The sequence below is a fragment of the Pan troglodytes genome, chromosome 10, assembly GCF_028858775.2.
Source record: "Pan troglodytes isolate AG18354 chromosome 10, NHGRI_mPanTro3-v2.0_pri, whole genome shotgun sequence".
In the NCBI taxonomy this organism is placed as follows: Eukaryota; Metazoa; Chordata; class Mammalia; order Primates; family Hominidae; genus Pan; species Pan troglodytes.
In genome coordinates, this window is record NC_072408.2 from 130,320,807 (window position 1) to 130,336,625 (window position 15,819).

Below are 15,819 nucleotides of genomic sequence, written 5' to 3' on the forward strand. Positions count from 1 at the left end.
AGGTCAGGACAGCAGTGAAAAAGCTCCAGAACAGGGAAAGGGAGAGGAAACAGACGTCCCTCCCAACCTCAAGAAAAACTCCATAGGCCCGGCACCGTGGCTCACACTCCTAATTCTAGCACTTTGGGAGGCTGAGGCAGGAGGATCACTAGAACCCAGGAGATTCAGACCAGCCCGGGCAACATAGCAAGACCTCATGTCTACAAAAAAGAAAAGAAAATTAACTGGGCATGGTGGCTTGCCCCTGTAGTCCCAGTTACATAGGAGGCTGAGGCATGAGGATCACCTGAGCCCAGGAAGTGGAGGCTGCAGTGAGCCAAGACTGTGCCACTGCACTTAAGGCAGTGTCTCCAACAAAGTGAGACCCTGTCTCAAAAAAAAAAAAAAAAAAAAAAAAGAAGAAGAAGAAAAACCCCATAGCAGCACAGGGAGAAGGGGACTAACTCCAGCCTGAATGTGCCCTGGACAGGAGGCTGAGGGATTCCAGAAGGCAGAGCCGAGAGGCTTCACACCCTGGGGGAGGCTGCAACCGGCTGTTCTGGGAAAGGACGTGTGAAAGGAGACACCACCCACTGCTGGGGCACGTCAGGTGACAGCAGAGCCACACACAGCAGGCCCAGGTTGGGGGAGCAAGCTGACCCTGCCCAGCCTTGGGGTCGGAGTCAGCACGGGGCAGCAGAGGAGGGGCCTCCATGCAGTGGGAAACTGAAATCTGACCCCGGCCGCCCTCGCAAGCTGTCTGGGCAGCTGAGGGGCTTCTTCCCACCCAAGAACAAGGGGAGGAAATGTTGGAGGATTTAATTTCCAAAGAAAGTATTCTAGGCGTCTGCTGATGCCACAATTTAGGTGGGCTGTGTCCTCAGAGGACATCTTCAATGTCCGATCTCCTCTGCAGCGCCTCCAGGGATGCTCCGGAACCACCCGGCAGCCACACACTCCATGTCTCCACCCAAGACCACATACAACAGGTGGCGGATATGCGGCCGGCATTCAATCACGCCAGTTCTCCTCTTTCCCTGGCCCAGCTTCACCAAGGAGCAACCCTGGATGTCTAGTTATCCAACATTTACTGAGAGCTAACTTTGTAAAGCCTTGCTGGCCGTGGAGCTCAGCCCTGGGAACAGAGTCAGACAGATGGGGCTGAAGAGAAGATACACATAAATAGAAACTTAAGGCCAGGTGTGGTGGCTCACACCTGTAATCCCAGTACTTTGGGAGGCTGAGGCAGGCGGATCACCTGAAGTCAGGAGTTCGAGACCAGCCTGGACAACATGGTGAAACGCTATCTCTACTGAAAATACAAAAATTAGCTGGGCGGCCAGGCACGGTGGCTCACGCCTGTAATCTCAGCACTTTGGGAAGCTGAGGTGGGTGGATCACGAAGTCAGGAGATCAAGACCAGCCTGGCCAACATGGTGAAACCCCATCTCTACTAAAAAACACAAAAATTAGTCAGGCATGGTGGTGGGCACCTGTAATGCCAGCTGCTCGGGAGGCTGAGGCAGGAGAATTGCTTGAACCCAGGAGATGGAGGTTACAGTGAGCTGACACGGTGCCACTGTACTCCAGCCTGGGCGACAGAGCGACAGAGTAAGACTCCATCTTAAAAAAAAAAAAAAATAGTGCACAGACACAAGATCTAACTGGAGAGAATCAGGGAAGATGTTAATCAGATGTGGTCTCTATGCATGGGGTATTGACGAATGTGTAGGAGTTCACCAGGAACTCTGGGCATTAGTAGTATAGACCAGAGGTTGCAAACTAAGCCCTTAGACCATCCCAGTGCTGCTGGCCCACATTTTGTTTGGCCTTCACTGTGTTCTAAAACTCTGTTGAATTAGCTGCGAACTCTTTAAGATTAGGACATTTCATATTGAAGTTTGCATTTTGGGCTTCCTGTGGAAAGTGCGCTGGAAGATCAGGCCCCACTGGCAACACCGGGCTGTTTCCGAGCAGCAGCTGCTCCCTTTTCCATCCCCCTTCTCCTTCTCCTGCCTGGACCCTGCAGGCAGCAGTGGCCCCTGCTATGGACCCGAACCCCAAGCTCCCTCCGGTCCCTTCCTCCTCAGACAGCTCGGGTCCTGCCTTTCATAGCAGGTCAGGGCCTTGCCTCTCCTGTGTCTCTGGGAGGGACCATCTGACAGCCGTCCCCACACCCTGGGGAAAGAGCAAAGCCCTTCAAAGGAACTCCCAAACCCCCACCTCTCGAGAGGCCTCTGGGCAAAGCCACCCGCCCCTATGTCTGGGCTTTCATCTCCCTTGATAACTTTCATCTGGGCTTTCATCTGGGCTTTCATCTAGCCCTTGATAACCCAGAAATATTTCCAAGGGCCCTTCCCACCCAGGTACCTGGGGATTTCTGTGAACACACACTTTCAAAGCCACAGGAATTTCCTGCTCACCCCTATTGGGTTTTAACTGCCCAAGACATTGAAGGGCTTCCTTAGAACCTGAGTTCTTTTTTTTCTGGAGAAGGGACAGTTCATTTTTGGGGAGGAATGGTCTGATTCCTTTAGAGTTTGGGGAAATCCCAGCAAGGTATGCAAAAGTCCTTACTCTCTTTTTTTAAATTTTATTTATATTTCATTAGAGATGGGGTCTCACTTTGTTGCCCAGGCTGGTTTCGGACTCCCGGGCTTAAACAATCCTCCTGGCTCAGCCTCCCAAAGTGCTGGGATTACAGGCGTGAGCCATTGTGTCTGGCCCCAAAGTCCTGACTTTTTTTTTTTTTTTTTTGAGACAGAGTTTTGCTCTTGTTGCCCAGGCTAGAGTGCAATGGCATGATCTCAGCTCACTGCAACCTCTGCTTCCCGGGTTCAAGTGATTCTCCTGCCTCAGCCTCTCAAGTAGCTGGGATTACAGGCATGCGCCACCATGCTTGGCTAATTTTGTATTTTTAGTAGAGATGGGCTTTCGCCATGTTGGCCAGGCTGGTCTTAAACTCCTGACCTCAGGTGATCCGCCTGCCTCGGCCTCCCAAAGTGTTGGGATTACAGGCGTGAGCCACCATCCCCGCCCTGACTTCTAATACTATTGCCTGAAAGTACAGGCAGGACAGCCCTGGGCTCCAGCTTCTCGAGAGGCCACCAGGCAGTGACCGCAGGGCCACGGGCGGCCCAGGACTATCTGGTTCAGACCAGGAGGGACCAAGGAGGCTCTTTTCAAGATGGCAATCGAGCTCCATCGGCCGTGGTCCTCCTAGGCTTACTCCATGCGGGACCGGGAGGCGGCTCGGGTTAGCTGAGATAAGCTGCGGCCTTTTGTGGGTTGTCTGCTGATCCCTGGAGGTACTCTGGGCACAGCTTCAGAGCGATACCCTGAGGCCTCAGCTGCTTCCCAGGAAGGCCCAAGAGACCAACTAACAAGCCACGGGGCTGCCCAGAGGCCTTAGGGAGGCAGCATCCTGGGTCAGGGCCTCCATCCCGAGGCCTTAGGAATGCTCCTCACTGCCTGGGTGCCTCAAAGCACCCTGCCCTCCCACGGCAGCCCCTTCACAGTACTTCTGAGCAGCCCCTGGCCCAGCAATGGGGAACGACTGTGCTCTGGTCACACTTGGCACCACCAGGCCTAGCATAAATTCAATGCATAAATTCTGCCCGCCTTTCAGCCAGCATACGCCTGTCTGCTTTCCCTATGCAGGCAGCCTGCACTTTGCAAAACAAAAACAAAACCTGTTACGAAATCAAAACGTGTGGCCGGGCGCGGTGGCTCACACCTGTAATCCCCCCGGGAGGCCGAAGCAGGCGGATCATTTGAGGTCAAGAGTTCGAGACCAGCCTGGGCAACATGGTAAAACCCTGTCTCTACTAAAAATACACAAAAATGAGCTGGGTGTGGTGGCGCACACCTGTAATCCCAGCTATTCGGGAGGCTGAGGCACAAGAATTGCTTGAACCCAGGAGGCGGAGGTTGCAGTGAGCCAAGATCGTGCCATTGCACTCCAGCCCGGGTGATGGAGTGAGACCCTGTCTCAAAATAAATAAATAAATAAAATAAAATAGAGGCAGGCAGATCATTTGAGGTCAGGAGTTCAAGACCAGCCTGGCCAACATGGGCAAACCCTGTCTCTACTAAAAATACAAAAATTAGCCTATCATGGTGGCTTGAACCCGGGAGGTGGAGGTTGCAGTGAGCTGAGATTGTGCCACTGCACCCCGGCCTGAGACCCTGTCTCAAAAAAAAAGAAGAAAAAAAATATATATATATATATATATATATACACATATAATCTGTGAAAGGCAGGAAACCTTGAGTTGAAATATGAGAACCTGGATTAACAAGAAAACACGCTAAGTGAAAGAAGCCAGGCAGGACCACATGTTGTAGGATCCCACTGATGCCATGTCCCGAACAGGTGAATACACAGAGGGAAACAGCCTGCTGGTGGCCAGGGGCTGGGGAAGGTAGGAGGCAGCTACCGCAGGAGCAGGGATTTCTGATGGGGGTGATGGGCATGTTCTGGACAGTGGTGATGAGCACACAATAGCTGAAGTGCATGGCATATGAATTACATCTCAATAAGGAAGTTATAAAAATAGAAAGAGCCTTGTCTCCTGGTGATCACACTGCAATGACAGTGACACAGCTTAGAAAGAACTGCATGGCAATGATGAGATGTGGGGAAAAGCAAGAGAGATCAGATTGTTACTGTGTCTGTGTAGAAAGAAGTAGACATAGGAGACTCCATTTTGTTCTGTACTAAGAAAAATTCTTCTGCCTCGAGATTCTGTTAATCTATGACTTACCCCCAACCCCATGCTCTCTGAAACATGTGCTGTGTCCACTCAGGGTTAAATGGATTAAGGGCGGTGCAAGATGTGCTTTGTTAAACAGATGCTTGAAGGCAGCATGCTCCCAGAGACACAAACACTGCGGAAGGCCACAGGGACCTCTGCCTAGGAAAGCCAGTTATTGTCCAAGGTTTCTCCCCATGTGATAGTCTGAAATATGGCCTCGTGGGAAGGGAAAGACCTGACCGTCCCCCAGCCCGACACCCGTAAAGGGTCTGTGCTGAGTAGGATTAGTATAAGAGGAAGGCACGCCTCTTGCAGTTGAGACAAGAGGAAGGCATCTGTCTCCTGCCCATCCCTGGCAATGGAATGTCTCGGTATAAAACCCGATTGTACGTTCCATCTACTGAGATAGGGAAAAACCGCCTTGAGGCTGGAGGTGGGACATGCGGGCAGCAATACTGCTTTGTAAAGCATTGAGATGTTTATGTGTATGTATATCTAAAAGCACAGCACTTGATTCTTTACCTTGTCTATGATGCAAAGACCTTTGTTCACGTGTTTGTCTGCTGACCCTCTCCCCACTATTGTCTTGTGACCCTGACACATCCCCTTCTCGGAGAAACACCCACGAATGATCAATACATAAAGGAACTCAGAGGCTGGCGGGACCCTCCATATGCTGAACGCTGGTTCCCTGGGTCCCCTTATTTCTTTCTCTATACTTTGTCTCTGTGTCTTTTTCTTTTCCAAGTCTCTCGTTCCACCTTATGAGAAACACCCACAGGTGTGGAGGGGCAACCCACCCCTTCAATGAGACAGATTCCTTTCTAGCTCTGCAACCCTCCATAGCTCTCATGTCCTCCAAATCCTGCCCTGGGACAAACCCCTGACCCCAGCCACATGATGCACGTTCTCCGGCCTAGCTCACTGTTCCCCCTGCCTGGAATGGCCTGTCCATAGTCCACCCTGGGACACGCTACTCATCCACAGGACCCGGCCCAATGCCTTCAAGATCTGTCCTGAGGCCCTGCCTCTTTTTTTTTTTTTTTTTTTTGAGACGAAGTCTTGCTCTGTCGTCCAGGCTGGAGTGCAGTGGCTTTATATCGGCTCAATGCAACCTCCACCTCCCGGGTTCAAGTGATTCTCCTGCCTTCGCCTCCTGAGTAGCTGGGATTAACAGGCACCCACCACCACGCCTGGCTTTTTTTGTATATTTAGTAGAGACGGGGGTTTCATCATGTTGCCCAGGCTAGTCTCGAACTCCTGACCTCAGGTGATCCACCCGCCTTGGCCTCCCCAAGTGCTGGGATTACAGGTGTGAGCCACTGCGCCTGGCCCTGTCCCTGCCTCTTGACTTCACCAAGCCCTCCTCTGATCTTATACTCCTCTCTCCCAGCTGCGCGAAACAGTGAACCTACTGAGTCAAGCTCATTCCCCTCACTTGTCAGATGACGAAATTGACCACCAAAGAGAGGGACAGGCCCAGGTCACACAGCGGCAAGTGATGAAACCACCACAACCTGCAGCTCCCCTGTGTGACTGACAGGCATCCTGAACTCACAGAGCTCCAAGGGATAGATGCGAACCCAACAAAGCTGCCCCGAGCCTGGGAAAGCACACTGCAAAGCAGCCTGGCGGGTTCACATTACCGCAGCCTGATTTTACTCCCTCATTTCTTCCCTGCCCCATTGGCTGCCAGACAGGGAAGCTGAAACTGACAGGCAGTCGCGCCAAGGTGGTGTGAAATGTCCCTTGCTGCTAAAGAGTCCTGGAACAGCGCTGGGAGTCTCGATGTTCTTGAGACCCCGGTGTGGGCCAGGCCCTGCCTGGCCAGGAGACCAGCCTGAGCTCCTGTGGGGCCTGAAGGTTGGAAGGGGCGCACTAGGAGCAGGGAGCAGGGCAGAGGTGGCGACCGCCCCACCCTCAGCCTGGAGGTTGTCTTTGGCACCAGCTTCCTTCCCACTGTCATAGATTGAGTTCAGCCCTCACATTCTCACCTGGGTTATTGCAAAGGGCTCCTGACAACCATGTCTGCCACAAGCTCCTTCCCTGTCCTCCAGTGAAACAGCTGAGTGTATCGCTCGCCTGCTGAACCCCTGCGAGGGACCCGCACCCCTACTACTCAGAACTCTGTGTGGTCCCTGGGTGCCGACTCCCCAGCACTGCAGACGACAGCTGTTGTCTCTGCCTGGCCTTTATCCTTCCCTCAGGTCTTTGTGCTAAGTCACTGCCGTTTTCTTCTGGAGAAAGACCTCCCTCCCACTTTTAGTCCATGTGGCTTGAGTCGCAGCCATGTGACTCAGGAATAAACATGCATATTCTAGGTCTCTGGCCACAGTAGTTGTTTCGGTGATAGCCCAATGAGGATTTCCTGAGGCTTTTGCTGGGACTCTAGGGAAAGAGGCCATTTCTTTTGACTGGGGTTGCTATGCTGGTCAAATACTAGTGGCAACTGTAGGCAAGAGCCTGGCTGAGAATGACAACAGCACAGAGGAAAGCAGGGCCTGAGAAGGTCAGAGCCACATTCCTGAGAGCAGCTCATGGACACCTGGAGCCAGCTGTACCTGAAGCTACCCCTAACTCAGAGCTTTTAGTTACAGTCAATAAATTTGTTTTTTCCCTCTTAAACATTTTTTTTTTTTTTTTTTTTTTTTGAGACAGAGTCTCACTCTGTCGCCCGGGCTGGAGTGCAGTGGTGCGATCCCGGCTCACTGCAAGCTCCGCCTCCCGAGTTCACGCCATTCTCCTGCCTCAGCCTCCCGAGTAGCTGGGACTACAGGTGTCCGCCACCATGCCTGGATAATTTTTTGTATTTTTAGTAGAGATGGGGTTTCACCATGTTAGCCAGGATGGTCTCAATCTCCTGACCTTGTGATCCGCCTGCCTTGGCCTCCCAAAGTGCTGGGATTACAGGCGTGAGCCACCGCACCTGGCCCCATTTTTTTTTTTTTTTTTTTTGAGACAGAGTCTCGCTCTGTTTCCCAGGCTGGAGTGCAGTGGCACAATCTCAGCTCACTGCAACCTCCACCTCCCAGGTTCAAGCTATCCTCCTGCCTCAGCCCCCCTAGTAGCTGGGATTACAGGCACGCACCACCATGCCCAGCTGATTTTTGTATTTTTAGTAGAGACGGGGTTTCGCCATGTTGGCCAGGCTGGTCTCGAACTCCTGACCTCAGGTGATCCACCCACCTCGGCCTCCCAAAGTGCTGGGAATACAGGAGTGAGCCACCACACCCGGCCATTTTTTTTTTTCTTGAGACAGAATTTCACTCCGTTGCCCAGGCTGGAGTGCAGTGGTGCGATCTCAGCTAACGGCAACCTCCGCCTCCTGGGTTCAAACAATTCTCCTGCCTCAGCCTCCCGAGTAGCTGGGACTACAGGCGCACACCACCATGCCTGGCTAATTTTTTGTATTTTAGTAGAGACGGGGTGTCGCCACATTAGCCAGGCTGGTCTTGAACTCCTGAGCTCAGGAAATCGGCCTGCCTTGGCCTCCCAACTCTTAAACCATTTTAACTTAGGCTTATGTCGTTTTTAGCCAAAAGCAGCCCTTAACCACTCCTTTTTCTTTTTTTCTTTTTTTTTTTTGAGACAGAGTCTCACCCCTGTCGCCCAGGCTGGAGTGCAGTGGCGTGATCTCAGTTCACCACAACCTCCACGTCCCGGGTTCAAGCAATTCTCCTGTCCCAGCCCCCCAAAGTAGTTGGGACTACAGGTGTGCACCACCACGCCTGGCTAATTTTTGTATTTTTAGTAGAGATGGGGCTTCACCATATTGGTCAGGCTGGTCTCGAACTCCTGACCTCAAGTGATCTGCCTGCCTCAGTCTCCCAAAGTGCTGGGATTACAGGTGTGAGCCACCATGGCTGGCAACTACTCCCTTTTAAGACTTCTCTCCCTGACCTTCCTCATTTGTATCCCAGATGCCTGTCCTGTCCTACAGCAAACCTGGAAGTAACTACCAAATTCACAGGATACCTAATGACTACTGGGACTTGAACCCACCTGACTGTGAGCTTGTCTGTCCTACCTCCCCTACCTGTAACTCAGGTTACTAGTGCAGCATCTGCAAACTTTCAACAGCTCATAAACATCTGCTGGGAGAAAACACAAGCCTGAGTGTGTCCCTAAAGTTCACTATACTTTTCTGAAACAGCATCTCCATTGTCCACATTTCTATCTGTCAAAGTCTCAGCGTTGTTAACACTGACGCCCGGCTTCGGGAACAGCTCTTCCCTGAAACCCCACCTCCCCACCTCTGCCAGGATGAACGATCTCACCCTCTGTGTTCCTGGCACAGTCTGGGGGCACATTTAAGGAACAGACACCGCTAGTGCCCACTTTGTAGCCCTGGGCCTACCTGGATGTTAGCTGCAGCTGTGATGGACAGCTCTGGCCACACGGACAGTAACATGCACAGTGTTGTGCGACCATCACCGCTCTCTAATTCCGGATCATTTCCATCGTCCCCAAAGGGAACTCCATGCCCATCGGCAGTCACTCCCCATTCCTCCCTCCCCCAGCCCCATTCGGACACCAGTCTACTTTCTGGCTCTATGGATTTGCCTGTTCTGGGACATTTCATGCAAATGGAGTCACACACTGGCCTTTTGGGCCTGGCTTCTTTCACTCCGCGTGATGTTTTTGCAGCTCATCCGTGCTGCCGCGTGGCCAGGGCTGCATTCCTCTTTAGAGCTGAATCATATCCCCCTGTATGGAGAGACCACTGTTCACCCATTCATCTGCTGATGGACATGTGGGTTGTTTCCACCTTTTGGCGACTGTGAATAGTGCTGCTATAGGGTCTCACTCTGTTGCCCAGGCTGGAGAGCAATGGCTCAATCATGGCTCACTGCATCCTCAAACTCCTGGGCTCAAGTGATCCTCCTGCCTCATCTTCCCAAGTAACTGGGACTACAGGCATATGCCACCATACCTAAGATTTTCTTTTTTTGTTTTTTGAGATGGGGTCTGACTCACTCTGTTGCCCAGGCTGGAGTGCGGTGGTGCTGGAGTGCGGTGGTGCAATCTCAGCTCACTGCAACCTCTGCCTCCGAGGTTCAAGCAATTCTCCTGCCTCAGCCTCCCAAGTAGCTGGGATAACAGACGCCCACCACCACACCCAGCTAATTTTGTATTTTTTTTTTAGTAGAGACGGGGTTTTACCATGTTGGCCAGGCTGATCCTGAACTCCTGACCTCAAGTGATCTCCCACCTCAGCCTCCCAAAGTGCTGGGATTACAGGTGTGAGCCACCATACCCAGCCCAAAAGCAAGTTTTTAATTTTTAAAGAATTTTTTGTAGAGATAGGATCTCGCTATGTTGCCCAGGCCAGTCTTGAGCTCCTGGCCTCAAGTGATCTTCTTGATCCCCTTGCCTCAGCCTCTCAAAGGGCTGGGATTACAAGTGCAGGTGACCACACCTGGCCTTCATATAAAAGTTTGAACACCTGCTTTCAATTCTTTTGGATATGTGCCTAGGAGTGGAATTGCTGGGTCATATGGTACTGTGTGATTAATGACTAAGGTCTGGACTAACTAATGTCTGCCTCCCATACTAAACTGTAAGCTCCATGTGGACAGGGATCATGTCTGTATTTTGCTCGCTATTTTATCCTCTGGGCCGGCTACACAGTCAACAATCATTGGTATGAATGAATAAATAAATGGCAGGTGCCTAATAACCATCACTGAGATGGGAGAATGCTGGGAGTCTGGGGTTCCAACCCCTCAGCTGTGTGTCCTCAGGCCAGTAGCTTGTTCTCTCTGAGCCTCTCGTTTTTTCTCTCTCTCTCTCTCTCTTTTTTTTAGACAGGTCTGGCTCTGTTACCCAGGCTGGAGCGCAGTTGTGCAATCATGGCTCATTGCAGCCTTGAACTCCTGGGCTCAAGTGATCCTCCTGCCTAAGCCTCCCAGGCAGCTGGTACTACAGGTGTGCACCACCACGCGTGGCTAATTAAAAAAAATGTTTGTAGAGAATTGGGGTCTTGCTATGTTGCCCAGGTTGGCCATTTTCTGAAGTATAATGGGGAAAACAAGGCAACCCTGCCTGCCTTAAGCCAACCCCCAGACTGACCCTCTGCTACCACCTCTGCACCCAGCTTCCTGCTCACCTCAGGCTCCTCCTCCCCATTCTGGCTGTGCTCCCCCTGCAGCCTCTCTCGCAACTTCCCCAGCTCTGCTCGCAGGCTGCCCATCTCCTGCTCCTTGGTCTGCAGGTCTGCCTCCAGCTCCACCTTCTGTTCGATCAGGGCTTTCCCCTGGGCCTCCACCACCGTGACCCGGTGCCGAAGGTCATGGTTGATCTTCATCAGCCGTGTCTGCTGCTGCTGTAACTGTAGAAAAAGGGAGACCATTGTGCGGGGCTGCCACCTGCGGTAGCTCAGGTTGTGCACTGCACAACGGCAAACCATCCATAGGTGTGCCATTTACATTGCAGACATCTTTGTTTGAAAGTTGTTCGTATTCTTATAGATGATGATGCTAGAGATGGGCAATTTGTGTATTTACTATGATAATTTTATGGCAGATGGAAGGGTGTCTTGCTAGAATTAATACATTATGAAAATTTCCCAACAAATGGAAGAAACATGCCTTCAGAAAGGGGCATTTTTTTCTGATTTACACAGAGACACTGTATGGGTTCCTGGAGCACGCTGGACCCTGCTAAGTCTGCTCACAGAGGGGCATGAAGTGGTGGGGCTGGAGGAGGCCTTGGGGTCAGAGCAAAGTCTGCCCAGGCCTCGGGACCTTCCCAGGAGGCGGGAGGAGCCTGCTCACCGGGCAGTGCCACGTTTCCTCCTGCTCTGCCAGTGAAGACTTGAAGTTTCCAGGCTGGGCCCGCCAAGCCATGAGCAGGATCCACACCCCACGGAGCCCCAAGAATGAGAGTGAGGGAGAGAAGGGGCCTGCTGAGTGGAGGGTCTGGTCTCTGGCTGGCACCTACTGGCTGGGAGGGTGGACACAGGTCAGGGGTGTGTCACTCACAGCCTCAACGTCCTCATTTTTCAGGCCCAGCTCCCTGTCCTTGGCGCGGATCTCGTCGCGTTGCTTGTCCACCACCTCCTTCAGCTTCTTCATCACCTGTCGCTCCCGCTCTGACATGCCTGGGTGGGCAAGTGAGACCGGCAGGTGAGCCCGCCTTACTCCTATGTTGAAATCATCCACCACTTCTGCTGAGGATGAAACTGAGGTCTTAGTGGCCCCCGGCCTCCTCCCCAGCCTCATCCTCTACACTCTCCACTCACGCCCTTCGCCCTCCCCAGTGCCTGCTTTTATTCCTTGATTCCCCCCGAGGTCATTCCCACCTTGAGGCCTCTTCCTTGCCCATCAGTCCCTTCCTTCTCATCTCCCTGTGGCTGGCGTGCTTCATTTTTCAGGCCTCAGCCCAAACGTCACCTCTTCACAGAGGCCTCCCTTCCTCTGACCACTCAATGACAGCCTCTACCTCCCACCCACCTCATTCGTTCGCTTCTCTCCATCCCTGACCCACCATGTATTACCTTTTTTTTTTTTTTTTTTTTGAGATGGAGTCTCGCTCTGTCACCCAGGCTGGAGTGCAGTGGCGCGATCTCGTCTCACTGCAAGCTCCTCCTCCCGGGTTCACACCATTCTCCTGCCTCAGCCTCCTGAGTAGCTGGGACTACAGGGCCCACCAACACGCCCGGCTAAATTTTTGTATTTTTAGTAGAGATGGGGTTTCACCATGTTAGCCAGGATGGTCTCGATCTCCTGACCTCGTGATCCGCCCACCTTGGCCTCCCAAAGTGCTGAGATTACAGGCATGAGCCACCACGCCCAGCCTCATGTATTACCTTTATGGCACTTTTTACAGTTCCTATGTGTACCTTACTTTTTTTTTTTTTTTTTTTTTTTTGAGACAGATTCTCACTCTGTTGCCCAGGCTGGAGCTTAGTGGTGCAATCTTGGCTTTCTGCAACCTCTGCTTCCTAGGCTCAAGTGATCTTCCCACCTCAGCCTCCCAAGTAGCTCGAGGCAACAGACATGTGCTACCTCGCCTGGCTAATTTTTGTATTTTTAGTAGAGACAGGGTTTTGCCATGTTGACCAGGCTGGTCTCAAATTCCTGACTTCAAGTGATCCGCCCACCTCGGCCTCCCGAAGTGCTGGGATTACAGGCGTGAGCCACCGCAACCAGCCTCTTACATTCTTTTACCTGACGAAAGATGACACTGCACAGGGATTCAGGCTGGGCTCAAGCTCAGACACTGGCTCTCCTATTTATCAGCAGTTTGGTTTGGAGCTAGCCTCTTTGTGCCTCAGTTTCCACCTCTATAAAGTAGGGTGATAACAGTCCCCACAACTCATAGGGCTGTTGTGAGGGTTGATTATGTCAACCTAAATGATGAACAGAGAAAGGTTCTCTAAAATAAGATGGGCCAGGCGTGGTGGCTCATGCCTGTAATGCCAGCACTTTGGGAGGCTGAAGCGGGTGGATCACCTGAGGTCAGGAGTTTGAGACCAGCCTGGCCGACATGGTGAAACCCTCTCTGCTAAAAATACAAAAAAAAAATTAGCCGGGTATGGTGGCGGGCACCTGTAATCCCAGCTACTCGGGAGGCTGAGGCAGGAGAATTGCTTGAACCTGGGAGGTGGAGGTTGCAGTGAGCCGAGATCGTGCCATTGGACTCCAGCCTGGGTGACAACAGCAAGACTCTGTCCCAAAAATAAAAAGTAAATAAAATTTAAAAATAAAATAAAATAAAAGATGTCCATGCATCTTGGCTCACGCCTGTAATCCCAGTGCTTTGGGAGGCTGAGGCAGGAGGATCGCTGAGGCTAGGAGTCTGAGAGCAGCCTGGGCAACATAACAAGACCCTCTTTCTACAAAAAGATTTTTTGTTTTTTAACTAGCCAAGTGTGGTGGTGTCCACTTGTAATCTCAGCTACTTAGGAGGCTGACGAGGGAGGAACACTTGAGCCCAGGAGTTCGAGGCTGCAGTGGGTTCTGATTGCACCACTGTACTCCAGGCCTGGGTGACAGAAGAAGACCCTGTCTCAAAACAAACAAACAAACAAACAAAAAACCTCAGGCTGGGCGCCGGTGGCTCATGCCTGTAATCCCAGCACTTTGGGAAGCCGAGGTGGGCGGATCACAAGGTCAAGAGATCGAGACCATCCTGGCCAACACTGTGAAACCCTGTCTCTACTAAAAATACAAAAATTAGCTAGCCCTGCTGGTGAGCGCCTGTAGTCCCAGCTACTCGGGAGGCTGAGGCAGGAGACTCGCTTGAACCCGGGAGGTGGAGGTTGCAGTGAGCCAAGACCACGCTACTGCACTCCAGCCTGGGCAACAGCTCGAGACTCTGTCTCGAAAAAAAGAAAAGAAAGAAAGAAAAAACAACCCCCAAAAAACAAACAAAAACTGTAATCCTAGCACTCTGGGTGGCCCAGGCAGGCAGATCACCTGAGGTCGGGAGCTCGAGACCAACCTGACCAACATGGAGAAACTCTGTCTCTACTAAAAATACAAAATTAGCCAGGCGTGGTGGCACATGCCTGTAATCCCAGCTACTCGGGAGGCTGAGGCAGGAGAATCACTTGAACCTGGGAGGCGGAGGTTGTGGTGAGCTGAGATCATACCCCTGCACTCCAGCCTGGGCAACAAGAGTGAAACTTTGTCTCAAAAAAAAAAAAAAAAAAAGGAAAAGCTATTTATTTGGGAGTAGAGCGTTGCAATGGGAATCCGCCTGCCATAGTAAACTATGTGTATTCAGGGAGGTAAAGGAAGACAAAGATTTTTAAAGGAAAAAATAAGGAGGGTTACATAATTGTTTTGAAATATTAATAATTATCCTTGGCTACAAAGATCAATAACAAGGGTGACTGTAGTCTGAGGCTGGACCGGCCACTGCCGGGCAGACGTCCTAGCAGAAGTCTTTTTGTGTAAGGTTACAAAGGCCTTTGTGCAAAGCTGTCGTTTTTCCAGAGTCTTTTTTGTTATCGGGCATGCAAGCGTGAAAACCCTCTCTTCATGGCTTTCCCGGGTTCCATTTGTCAGGGTTTTGGGTAACATTGGTGACCCCATTTTGATTCAGACAACTTTCACAGTTAATACACACAGAGCCCTGAAGATGGTGCCTGGCACACCGCAGGCGGGCGAGGCCCACCCCTCATCCCTAACCCTAACTAGACTGTCAGCCACAGGAGGGCAAGGCCCTGTCTGCCCTAGTCACTGTTACATTCCCTGGGCCCCACATGGTGCCTGGCACACCGCAGGTGCCCGTTAAGTTATTGCTGAATTAATGACCTGTGAGGATGGGTGCTATGTCAGTTTCCTGCACCTGCTGTAACAAATGACCAATAATTGTGGTATCCTAACACATCAGAAATTTATTTTCTCCTAGCTCTAGAAGCCAGAAGGTCCAAATGAACCTGAAATCAAGGTGTTACCAGGGCCATGCTTCCTCTGGACCTCTAAGGGAGATTTTTTTTTTTCTTTTTTGAGACAGTCTCACTGTGTCACCCAGGCTGGAGTGCAGTGGTGAGATCTCGGCTCACTGCAGCCTCCCCCTCCTGGGTTCCAGTGATTCTCCTGCCTCAGCCTCCCAAGTAGCTGGGACTACAGGCACCCGCCACCATGCTCGGCTAATTTTTTGTATTTTTAGGAGAGTCAGGTTTCACCATGTTAGCCAGGATGGTCTCGATCTCCTGACCTTGTGATCCACCTGCCTTGGCCTCCCAAAGTGCTGGGATTTACAGACGTGAGCCACCACGCCTGGCCGTTTTTTTTTTTTTTTTTTTTTTTTTTTTGAGACAGAGTCTCACTCTGTAGCCCAGGCTGGAGTGCAGTGGCGCGATCTCAGCTCACTGCAACCTCTGTCTCCCGGGTTCAAGCGATTCTTCTGCCTCAGCCTCCCAAGTATCTGGGATTACAGGCACCTGCCACAACCTGGCTAATTTTTTTGTATTTTTAGTACAGATGGGGTTTCACCACGTTGGCCAGGCTGGTCTCAAACTCCTGACCTCAAGCGATCCACTTGCCTCAGCCTCCCAAAGCGATGGGATTATAGGCATGAGCCACCGTGCCTGGCCCAGGGAGATTTCGTTCCTTCCCTCTTCCAGCTT

At 51.6% G+C, this 15,819-nt stretch overlaps 1 protein-coding gene across 10 annotated transcripts in view; it reads right to left on the reverse strand.

The window, feature by feature from the left end:
- Positions 1–15,819, reverse strand: part of RILPL1 (Rab interacting lysosomal protein like 1) — a 61,744-nt gene that overhangs the window by 16,296 nt on the left and 29,629 nt on the right. For all 10 annotated transcript variants that reach the window (XR_010147838.1, XR_010147839.1, XM_016924543.3 and 7 more), the window contains 2 exons: positions 11,720–11,838; positions 10,846–11,067 (listed from right to left, as the gene is read on the reverse strand). Coding sequence is in view for 8 of the 10 variants with exons in the window: in XM_016924543.3 (XP_016780032.2) it covers positions 10,846–11,067; positions 11,720–11,838 (341 nt within the window). In the remaining 2 variants the exon portion in view is untranslated. The remainder of the gene's footprint in view (positions 1–10,845; positions 11,068–11,719; positions 11,839–15,819) is intronic.